Source organism: Rhipicephalus microplus, chromosome 1, assembly GCF_043290135.1.
Source record: "Rhipicephalus microplus isolate Deutch F79 chromosome 1, USDA_Rmic, whole genome shotgun sequence".
Taxonomy (NCBI): domain Eukaryota; kingdom Metazoa; phylum Arthropoda; class Arachnida; order Ixodida; family Ixodidae; genus Rhipicephalus; species Rhipicephalus microplus.
Window position 1 is genome coordinate 99,957,587 of NC_134700.1, and position 12,183 is coordinate 99,969,769.

Sequence of the window (12,183 nt, forward strand, 5' to 3'; positions counted from 1 at the left end):
AGATAACTCCTTATCAGCTTGTTCATCTTTCACGCCTCAGCTAGGCATGCACCTCGTTTTGATTTTGCCGTAATTATTTTTTTCCAGGGTGCAAGGGCTTGTGGAAGGTAAAATCTCTAATTGGAGGATTACATTTACAGCCAGCGCACATTTCGAGGATCTACCTGACAAGCTTCATTGGGTAACTTATTTCAAATTATTATCTCCCCCAGCTTAACTTGAAAAATACTTTTCATGCTGCATTCCAACTTTATAGAAGGTTTACTTCTCAGCTCCCTCTATTTCGACATTAGACACGTTTGCTTTTCCCTTAAAGGGCCCCGAAGCCACCTTCGATATCTTTTTTTCAAACATCTCAACTAAACAAGCGCATCGAGTGTAGAATATTGTCACGATCAATGATGCCACACATGGGGCCATCCATGGGTGCGCCACAAATTTCAAAGAAGAATTCCTCCTCCTCCACACCGATTTTTCCCGGCTTCCATGTAACGAGACGAAGTTGAAAATAGGCGTAGAGTAAGTCACGCAGTGATTGGTTGAGCAAAAACCTACGACTTTCACTTAGCCTGCAAGTAGCTGTCTGACACCGCCCTCCTTGTTGTTGGTCGTCTTTCCAGGTGTTCTGTGGTCTTGCGTTGGCGGCGGCTCCTCATTGATTGATATGTGGGATTTAACGTCCCAAAACCACCATATGATTACGAGAGATGCCGTAGTGGAGGGCTCCGGAAATTTTGACCACCTGGGGTTGTTTAACGTGCATCAAAATCTGAGCACACGGGCCGACAGAATTTCCACCTCCATCGGAAATGCAGCCGCCGAAGCCGGGATTCGATTCCGCGAACTGCGGTTCAGCAGCCGAGTACCTTAGCCACTAGAACACGTCAGCGGGGTTGCTCCTCATCTCGAGCGGAGATGCTCAGGCACGGTGATGTAACCTGCGGTCCCTTCATGTTGGCGGTTCTTTGAAGCCATGCGCGCAACGCGGGGTCCATACTGGCACGATTCGTAGAAGCACGGGCGGGAACGGCAACAGTGACTGGTCAACAAGCGCGAATTTGACGTAGTCACGACTATCGAAAGTAGAAGGTGCTTAGAACAGCGTGTCAGCAATTACGCATGGCAAGCGAAATTGGGAGGGGCCCTCTGCGAGGAGGGAGTTAAGTTTTCCTTTTTGTTCGTTGATCTCCTTGATATGGATTGAAGTCCCGTCAAGGAGATGATCGGCGTCGATGAAGCAGGAGGCAGGTTGGAGGTAATGAAAACTTGAAGGTATATTACAGCGAAATATTTACAGTCATATGTACATCTTGCCGAAGCACACTCATGATAACACAGACATCAACAGCGTCTTACTCTTCTACTTAACTTTTCTTAAGTTAGAGCCTAGAACACTGTTACTACATACAACGTACTTAGTCTCACTGTTCGACCACCAAGTGGTTACGGCCCAGACAAAAGTTGCATCGTACGGAGTCGTACTGATCTATCAGCTAAGTGATTGCAGCCTCGACTGAAGAGAAACGGATTGCCTCCAGTCTTAAGCATCTTGCGGTAACAAAGAAAAAGGGGAGGGGGCCACTGCTGGTCCGCCTCAACATTCTCTCATCCAATCTGCTTCCACTAAGATTAAGTCACTCCCTACTGGGCTGATCTTACTCTCGACAGCAGCGCTTCTACAGTTTAAACAGGCGTTTTGATACTCTTTCCCATCATGTCTCTCTCTCTCCACCTCCCCCGCGCTCAGGAATTCTAACGCTCGGGAGATATCGGCATTGTAGACCCGGTACATTCATGCCCTTTCCCACACCCAGCGAGCCGAGACGAACCTCCAAAGCCGGAAATTGAATGATTGCGCGCGGAACGTAATTGCCCCCGCAGGTAGCAAGCGGCCTTTGACTTTCTCCGCTTTCCCTGTGCTCGGGTCGTGCATCGCTGCGACTTTTGGCCGATCGCCAGGGCAGAGCGTGTCGCCTACTTCCACTGAGCTCGCGCCCGGCAGGGGAGGCAGGACGGGGTCGCTTAATCCTATTGTGCGTTTGCCCCCGGCCGCGGCGACTTGTCTCTAAACCACAAACATTCCAAGCCGGTTAGCAGAGCGGGTTCGTTTCACATTGTGTATTTGTCCCCAGCAGCGGAGGAGACGGACGTAGTTTGCATTCCAGAGGATAAGTGGTGTATAGTTACCGAGAGAGATCCGAGAAAGAAACTTTGAATAACGAAGCTTCTGGTGCTGTCCCATCCGCACGATCAACTTATGAGCGGCAAAACATAACACGTCCCCCCTAAAGAGTATACTGGGCTGTCTTACGCTCAGTGATACGATAAAGCACTGCCGCGATTAAGTGACTGGATTTTCTAACCACACACAGTTGTACACAAGCATTAAACACAATTGCAAGTCAACACTACAGAAGAATACACTAAACGAAAACAAATACATGCTAAACAATCAAGTACAGCATTGCTGCTTCAAGCAGTGAGATCACTAGTGTCTGTTTCTTGAATTGTCAATCACACAGTCCACAATATACAGCAGCACGTGGGCAGGAACATTCACGTCCCCCCCAGTTGGCATGGCACTGTTATTCTGATGGCTTCCACGAACTATTCTGAAGCCTAGATAACGCATCCGCATTACCGTTACATACTCCCTTCCGATGTTGTACCGACACATGATATCGCTGTAAAGCCAGCGCCCATCTTGTTAATTTCGCCCCGTGCGGAGTCGAAGTTGTAAGGTACGACAGCGGATTGTGGTCGGAAACGACGTTTACTATGGCACCGAAAAGCCAGTAGTCGAACTTCTTTAAGGCCCATATTATTGCGAACGCTTCCCTCTCAATTGTCGACCAACGCATCTGGGTCGGTGAGAAGCGGTGGCTTGCAAAGGCAATGGGCTTCTCTTCTCCCTCGGCTGACATTTGTGCCAAACATGCTCCCGCCGCCGTAGCTGATGCGTCTGTGAAAAGCCAGTAGGGCTGAGATGGCTCAGGGGTGTTTAGCGCCACAGCCTCGCACAAAGATCGTTTGAGAGTCTCAAATGCCGCCTGAGCTTCCTCCGGCCAGGGTATCTTATTAGGTACCGCTTTCTTTGTTAACAGCGTGAGCGGGCTCGTCACCTCTGCATATCCTCGGACGTACTCTCGATAGTAGCCGCAAAGTCCTAACAGGCTGCGTAGTTCCTTTTTGGTGCGCGGTGGTACCAAGTTCTTAACTGCTGCTATCTTTTCTGGGTCTGGTGCGTGTGTCCCTGAACCGACAATATGCCCCAGGTAATGTATGTGGGATTGCGCAATCTGACACTTCTCCGGGCTGGCTTTCAGTCCCGCCTTCTCTAAGACCTTAAGAATAATGTCGAGATGCCTTAAGTGCTCCTCCCAAGTGCTAGAAAAAATAGCAATGTCATCTAGGTATGCCGTAGCATACACTTGATGTTGCGACAAGAGTTTGTTTACCATTCTTTGAAAGGTTGCCGCGGAATTTTTCAGCCCGAAAGGCATTACTTTCCATGCGTACTGACCTTCATGCGTTACAAATGCGGTGAATTTCTGACTCTTTTCTTCCATCGGTACCTGCCAGTACCCGCGCCTAAGGTCCACTACCGTAATGAACTGCGCTCTGCCTACTCGGAAAATTAATTCCTGGGGATTCATCATCGGGAACGCATCCGATTTGGTGACGGCATTTAGCGCTCTGTAGTCCACACACATGCGGATAGTCCCATCTTTTTTTCCGACGCATACTACCGGGTGTGCAAACTCACTCTCCGTGGGGTAGATCAACTTCCAAGTCAAAAGTTCGTCCACTTGCCGGCTGACTTCTTTCTTTAATAGTTCCGGCACCCGATACGGGAACGCCTTTTTTGGCTGGTGACCCGGTTCTATTTCTATCTTATGTTCATCTACCTTTGCTATACCCGGAGTGCCGTCAAAGAGTGTGCAATGTTTTTGGAACACCGCCTGTATTTCCGCCTGCGCATCAGCATCAAGGTGAGCAACCTTCTCGCTCGTTACCACTAGCTCTTCCCGCTTCACAGTGGTTGGCTGTGGGGCATATTCCACCTCCCCAAAATCATGGTCCTCATCGAAGACGACCCCAATATGACTGACTCTTGCATAGTAAGGTCGAATGTTGTTGGCGTGGACACTTTTCACCTTTCCCTCAGATGTTTCAACGCGGTAAGAATGTTCGCGCTCACGTCCAACCACTGTGAATGGGCCTAGCCATTTAGGTGACATTTTACCACTCCGATCATTGTCGAAAACCACAACTTGGTCGCCAACATTAAAAGCTTTGAGCCTGCTGCTGCGATTATAAGCACCGGCGTAACTCTCCTGATGAGTTGCACTAGTTAGCTCAGCTATATTAGCGGCCGTCTCGAGCTGCTCTTTAAGCTGTTGTAAATACTTGGCGGGGTTTTCTCTCAATGTTGCGGGCACCGGCATTTCTCCCGTCCAAGTCTTCTGCAGTATTAGAAGCGGTCCCGTGGGATTCCTTCCATACAATAGACGAAACGGAGCTACTCCGGTTACCTCATGGGGGACTTCCCGATAAGCCCATAAAACCATTGGGATCAATTTGTCCCAATTCTTGGAGTCTCTTTGAATGACATGATACAACATGTTTTTGAGTACTCGGTTCCACCTTTCTACAACTCCATTACTCTCTGGGTGTTCTGGGGTTGAAAATCTTGGCATGCAACCTAATTTCTCCAGCATCGTTTGTGTGAGCTGCGATTTGAAATTAGTGCCCTGATCGGAGCAGATCATCTCCGGAACGCCTGTGCGACTGAATATCTCAATCAGTGCATCACAAGTCGCCTTAGCTGTTAAAGAGCGCAGTGGGATCACCTCTGGCCACCTCGTGCAAAGATCCACTAAGCACAGTGCGTACTTATGCCCTCTCGCTGACGGTGTGTCTAGGGGTCCGATCACATCTACATTGACAACTTGGAAAGGGTGCTCGGGTCTAGTGAGCGGAGTTATAGGCACTTTATCCGTGCGACGCTTGTCTGAACGAATTTGACATTCATGGCACGAACGACAATGCTCTAATATCTCCTTCGCCATACCCGGCCAAAAAAAATTATACCTAATGCGAGCTCTTGTTTTCTTTGACCCTAGGTGCCCCCCGCATAGTGACTCGTGTGCTAAGTGCATCACCTCTGTGCGCTTATCTTTGGGGACAACTAGCTGACTCACTCGAGTGCCTGCTATTGAGTCGCAGTGGTATAATAGTCCGTCTGAAATAAACATGCCGGATTTCCCACTACGCGCATCTTCCCAACATTTCTTTAGCGTAGTGTCACCCAACTGCACATTGCGGAACTCTACTCTTTGGCCTAATGACGCCTCCCTTTCTCCATCAGTTTGCGCCCCTTCCCCGGAATCATCTTTCTCCTCCAAAGTAAGATTGCAGGCAACTACCTTTTGTTTCTCTACTGCTCGTTCCGCCTCGTGAGCAGGCTCGGCCGGCGCTCGACCGGGTGCCAGAGGGCTGCTGGCCTTCAACAAAAGTTTCCAATCGTCCTTGGTCAACAAACAATCTGTGCCCTCGACGAGCTCATCAGTTAACGCGCAGAGTAGGTCGACGTTCTGAGGCTCCGTAACCTCTCGCGGGCTATTTAATTTGAGCGGTAACGTAGCTAGCCTTGCCTCGATAGTTTTACCGAAAGCGGACACCAATCTTACCGTGCCAGACGGCTCTACAACACTTCGCGGAAGCAGACTCTCCCGGATGACGGTTATCTCACTCCCCGTATCCAAAATCGCATCTGCGGATATGCCTGCACATGATACAGGAATTAACTGCAGTTTATCTGTGCCTTCACCCTCGTGTTTCAGAGACTTCACCTTTGCGCTAAGTACTCCAGTAGGTATTTCAGTATCCGTCTCGTGGGATAACGTTACCTTTTGAACCTTCTGCTTTGGCTCGGTAGCCTTCTTGGGGTTGTTCTCCTTATCACTAGCCTTCGGGCACTCTTTAGCGAAATGGCCTGAGCCGTGACATAAGTGGCATTTCAGAGCCCCTTTCTCAACTCGTGTCGCCGGCTTCTGCCCCATTTCTACAGTTGGTTGCTTTGAAGCACGCCCTTTCCCTTTCGCTTGCTCGAAAGTTTGGAGCACTTTCGCGATCTCAGTTGGCCTAAGCCATCCCTCGCCTTCCCTTAATCTCACATACTCAAGACCCTCCGTACTAAGGCCCGATTTTATGCGGTCAGCAACCATGAGTTCTGCCATCACTTCTACCGTGTCGGCTTCTCTCACTTGGAGGTAGTATGAGAAATAGGTTTTCACGCGGGACGCGAACTGTGCCCACGTCTCTTCCTTACGCTTTACGGCTCTTTCGAACCTCAGCAGGTACTCTGCCGGAGAAAGCTTCAGTTCCGTCAGCACTGCTGCTTTAACTGACTCATAATCTGCACTCTCTTCAGGGTTGAGGTTACGCAGTAGGTAACGGACTCGCTCAGTTAGCGCTGGCATAACCAAATGCACGCGGCTCTCGTGTGGTACCTGGTAAGTAGCAAAAAGTTTTTCTACTTCCTCAAACCATAGTGGGACATCCGCGTCACTCGGCAGGCGGAACCCTTTGAGCACTTTTGCACATTGCTGAACAGAATCGAAACCCCGGCGCCTCTGATCACCCGTCTCCGACCCAGAGTTGAACAACATGCCATTGAGACGTTCCGTGTTCATTCTAGCCTGCAATAAATTTTCGTACTGAATCTGAAGATTGAGTTTTTGAATTTCAAGCTCGAGCGTTCTCGCTTCGCTTGATTTCGGCAAAACCTGAGATGCCTGCTGCATCGATTCTTGCCTCTGAGTAAGCACTGTCGCCCCATTTGACTGATCAGAATTTTGAATACCATCATTGGATGATTCTCGACTCCGATTCACATCTGCCGCACTCGTACCCTCATCTTCATTAGACTCCATTGTTTTAGCACCCCCGCGTGTTCTCACCATGTGCTCTACACATAAACTGCCATGCCAACTAGAGAAGAACGCAAGAAATCCTGCTCACCCTTTGCTGTATGCACTGTCGTTCCCGGATCTCCTCCACGGTGCCGGAGTTGGCTGCTGTGGGAGCGTCTCGACTTTGCCGCTGGTGGCTGTTGGATGCCTTGCCCCTCGGTCCCCTCAGCGCTGGTCCAGTGTATGGTGCTGCAGAGCTCGCCGATCCATGTCGACTGCGCCAGTTAAGTTTTCCTTTTTGTTCGTTGATCTCCTTGATATGGATTGAAGTCCCGTCAAGGAGATGATCGGCGTCGATGAAGCAGGAGGCAGGTTGGAGGTAATGAAAACTTGAAGGTATATTACAGCGAAATATTTACAGTCATATGTACATCTTGCCGAAGCACACTCATGATAACACAGACATCAACAGCGTCTTACTCTTCTACTTAACTTTTCTTAAGTTAGAGCCTAGAACACTGTTACTACATACAACGTACTTAGTCTCACTGTTCGACCACCAAGTGGTTACGGCCCAGACAAAAGTTGCATCGTACGGAGTCGTACTGATCTATCAGCTAAGTGATTGCAGCCTCGACTGAAGAGAAACGGATTGCCTCCAGTCTTAAGCATCTTGCGGTAACAAAGAAAAAGGGGAGGGGGCCACTGCTGGTCCGCCTCAACATTCTCTCATCCAATCTGCTTCCACTAAGATTAAGTCACTCCCTACTGGGCTGATCTTACTCTCGACAGCAGCGCTTCTACAGTTTAAACAGGCGTTTTGATACTCTTTCCCATCATGTCTCTCTCTCTCCACCTCCCCGCGCTCAGGAATTCTAACGCTCGGGAGATATCGGCATTGTAGACCCGGTACATTCATGCCCTTTCCCACACCCAGCGAGCCGAGACGAACCTCCAAAGCCGGAAATTGAATGATTGCGCGCGGAACGTAATTGCCCCCGCAGGTAGCAAGCGGCCTTTGACTTTCTCCGCTTTCCCTGTGCTCGGGTCGTGCATCGCTGCGACTTTTGGCCGATCGCCAGGGCAGAGCGTGTCGCCTACTTCCACTGAGCTCGCGCCCGGCAGGGGAGGCAGGACGGGGTCGCTTAATCCTATTGTGCGTTTGCCCCCGGCCGCGGCGACTTGTCTCTAAACCACAAACATTCCAAGCCGGTTAGCAGAGCGGGTTCGTTTCACATTGTGTATTTGTCCCCAGCAGCGGAGGAGACGGACGTAGTTTGCATTCCAGAGGATAAGTGGTGTATAGTTACCGAGAGAGATCCGAGAAAGAAACTTTGAATAACGAAGCTTCTGGTGCTGTCCCATCCGCACGATCAACTTATGAGCGGCAAAACATAACAGAGGGCAAAGTGGCTTTGGGAGAGGATACCAACGGAGGGTCGAGAAGGAAAGAGCGAAAAGTGTGATGGCCACGTTCAGAGCATAAAACATGTTTAACTCGGCTATTACAGCACCGTTAAAAAAATTCTCCCGGTTACGTGTTCGTTGAGGACGCATGGATGCACAACTTCCCAACCACAACTACATTTCGACCTCTGGGTGGTTTAGGGTTCCTTTCATTGACGCACCAGAAAGTGATGCCGAGCAACCACACATTGCTGGCTTTGCAGCCGGAGGGAGTTAAGATAGCTTTTCATTGCTGCAGGCGTCGTATTTTACAGCGAAAGCTCTTATGAGATCTAAACTCGGGTCAAGCGTGGTGCCGTAGTTGTCCGCCGCCGTCTCTGGTCTCCGTAACCACATCGCACAACATTAGAAAAAGAAATCTAGTACAAATCACACAGTAGAACTCGAATTCGCGTCCGCTGGGTGCCAGCCCAGTAACTCTACCACTGAGCTACGCCAATGCTTGACAGTTGTTGGCAAGCATGCTTTAGGCAGGCTTGGTGTCGGAAAGCAATCGCATTAATAAACTTGCAAAGCGTTTTAAAACAGCAAAAGAACAACGAGGCGTAACCCAATACGAGTAGCCTAACGAGTGAGTCGTCCACTGCTCCAACTCATTACAAAGGCTTTTTTTTGGTCACCTATTAACTGTGGCGCATCCCCACTTCAGGCATAATTCCTCATCGTCGTCAGCCACTGCATGAACGATTGGCACAAACTTTCTTGGAAGTGTTTAGCGGATACCACACTTCTCAGAAGAATGACAAAAAATAGCAAAGCGAATTCCGGCCTATATACTACCCAAAAATTTTATTATTAATGCCATAGTGGGTATCCACCAAGTGCGCTTGAAGCAGTTACCCAATAAGCGTTAAACAAAAAAAAAAATTCTGAAAGTCCGCTCTTCTTGTTTTCGCTGTGACTGTGCTGCACCTTCCGTGCAGGCCTGGCGTTTTTTTTAAACTCAGTGAGCCGCTTAGTGAGTACCCGATTGAGTATCGCAGTTTTCAAGACTACGGATGGTCGCGATTCAATTCACACCACAAGCAGAGTCGCAAGCTGCTACCAGGATAACAAGCAAACATTCATCCCGAAAGAAGCCCCAAGAGCGGCGGAACTTTCGTGAGGCAGCCCAAAACAAGTGAAATTTAATAAGTTTTATATTATTCAAAAACATTTTTATTATGACGACACGATATCATTGAAATAATGAATGACTTAAAAATCACTTTCATTACTTTGTTGCAGAGAAAATACGGGCAACTACAAACGAAATAACATATTTACTTTTCAATATTGTCTCCAGCATATTTTTTCATTATGTTGAATGAATGTTTCCCACTGCATGATTAACCTGACTTGTTGACTCCTCGAATATATGTTTGAATTCAACACTCGGATATACTGTAAGGATATACTGTAAGTATACTAACGCGCAATCGGTGAACGTGATGATCCATAAAATAACTATATTTGCTGGGAAAATGCACCTAAGTCCATAAAACGCGACAAGCGACAGGAAAATTCTGCCAGTGAATCGACAAAAAAAAAAAAAAAAACGCGAATATGCTTACTAGAAGCAAAACTCACAATTCTGCCACAATGGACATACCTTGTTTTTACTAAGACCCCGTATTGGCGTGAAATGTCCAGCCACCTTCGATCGAAAAGCGCGGAAATGGCTTCGAATGGCACAAGAGTGTAATCGGATAAATATGAATGACCGAAGTTTAATTTTGGCAGTCGTTTTGGTATTATAACCTTGTCGTACGCGATAATACTGGTTTCGGAAGTTTTGCATTCCTCTTGGGGTACTGCGTCTCTCGATTGTGTTTTTAACGCTTTTGAGCTCAGTGTCGTATACTGATGACGAAGCTGGAGCTCTTCAGAAGCAAAGCGACGTGGATTTGTCCGAATCTCAAGAGAGATCCCGTCAGTAAAGATGTGCTAAGCGGGAAGCAAATACAGGCACTGGGCTTGGAAAGAGAAACTACAATGTGGCTGATAAGAAACTACCAGGCAAAAAAAAAAAAAAATGGTGAGAGCCAATTTGAAGGTTGGCGGTTGGGTCCCTGCCGGACGTAAGTTATCTTCTTTGGTCCTCTTTAATTTCTCCACATTTATATCTTAGAAAATAAAAATACCATTCCCTATATGTTCTTTGGCACTGTTGTCTGTTAATTCTCACGAATATTGTGCGTAACGAAAAAATGAGCCTCCAAAAATTTTCCTTTTTTTCCTTGCAGGCCTAAGAAAGGTACTTTCGAAGACAAGTAATTTTTTTTTTCTGTTCAAGTTCTCTTTTTTTTTTTCAAAAACGATGTTGGGAAGCGCATAAGGTGTAAGCGCATATCTCTTTCTTCCCCAATTTTTTTTTTGCGGAAAAAAATTGGTCAGCCATGTTGTGAATAATGATTATGAGCACCTGGCTACACATGTGCACAGACTAAAAAGTACTTAACCAAATCACCGTACTACAGAGAGAAATATAAGAAATAATGCGCATTAAAACAGGTTCGTACTCTGTAGAAAAAAAATGCCGTTGCTCTGTGCAAAGGTGACCCTAACAAAATGAAAGTGTCTGCTGGCGTTCACATCCGGATAGTAATCATAAAAGCAGCCGTAAGTGCGGATCAACTCGTCATTGATGACAAAAGATGACGCCATTTGTAGTTAGAAGTTTATTTTACCACAACAATACATATATTTTTGTTCTTTTTCCATTCTTGCAGTCATTTATTAAACTTGTTACAATGTGTGATGCGGAATGTGGGAAAAAGCTGTGATACAAACGCAGCTTTTTTGAAGGCGATATCATGCATGAGATATACTGACTCGCTTTGAGTAGCGAAACGATACATATTTTGCTGACAAAAGAACTTTCCATGAAGTGAAGAAGCGAGAAAACAGCCTGTTTCCAGTCCGATGAGTAGTTAAACATTTCCGAAAATCTCGCTTCCAGTAACCATGTTGACATAATGTTTGTGTTGACGAGCAGGTGATACTTTTTGAACGGGTCCCTTTTGACAGTACCTGTCTAGTAAGTTCAGCCTTTCTGACCTGAAAAATTATTATGGCATCGGCTGTTGGTTTTCCCCTTCAAGGTTATCATTTACGTTCAGAAGGAAACTGCCCATGAGGATGATATGAAGCACCTTGGTGTGGGAGCCAGAACTTTCAAAACGCTTATAAAAACAGTAAAAAGTTGCGACAGAAACTTTTTTTACTGATGAATATTTCACAAGTTTCGAGCTCGCTGTCTACCTCATCGATGAAATCATTTGTTATTCAAAGGCAAAAAAAAAAAACGGAGAGGGTCCCTATTTTATAACACTTATGGCAACCTCAGCGACAGCCCGGACAGCGTATTTTTTTCACAGTTCTGTTTATGTCAAACACAACAGGTGGCGTAGCTGAAACGGCGCGTTCAAACAAGTGGATGGAACGAAGACAGTATAGTAATGTAAGGTTCGGACTGATGAAAAGATGTGCTTTGGAAAGAAAAATGACATGAAATATGCCCGTATCACTTCTATAGCGTTCGGAACTAAGACGGAAGGCAAATTCAAGGGTGCAATAGGTCGGCGAAATATGATCAGAAAGTTGATGTCACATGATCATGCATTGTGAGCAAATACAATGAAAATATAGGTGGAGTCTACCTAATTTACCTCTACCTCTCTCGCTGTTAAATTTATCTCCCCAAGCGTGAGCTCATAGAATGTGCTTTTAAACATGATCTAAATCTCGCAGGCTGAGACAATAGCAGAGACACGGCGAAATGGCTCTGACTTCACAGAAAGCATTACTTCCTCTTCTG

At 47.0% G+C, this 12,183-nt stretch overlaps 1 protein-coding gene across 1 annotated transcript; it reads right to left on the minus strand.

Moving 5' to 3' along the window:
- Nucleotides 1–1,165: 1,165 nt before the first annotated feature.
- LOC142796195 (uncharacterized) lies at nucleotides 1,166–6,690 on the minus strand. Its single transcript, XM_075886351.1, has one exon. It carries the CDS (start codon nucleotides 6,672–6,674, stop codon nucleotides 2,586–2,588), a length of 4,089 nt encoding a protein of 1,362 aa, XP_075742466.1. The 5' UTR covers nucleotides 6,675–6,690; the 3' UTR covers nucleotides 1,166–2,585.
- Nucleotides 6,691–12,183: the final 5,493 nt, after the last annotated feature.

Bases quoted from the DNA above. Each gene is read 5' to 3' on its own strand.
- LOC142796195 (XM_075886351.1), bottom strand. From the start codon at position 6,674: ATGTTGTTCAACTCTGGGTCGGAGACGGGTGATCAGAGGCGCCGGGGT.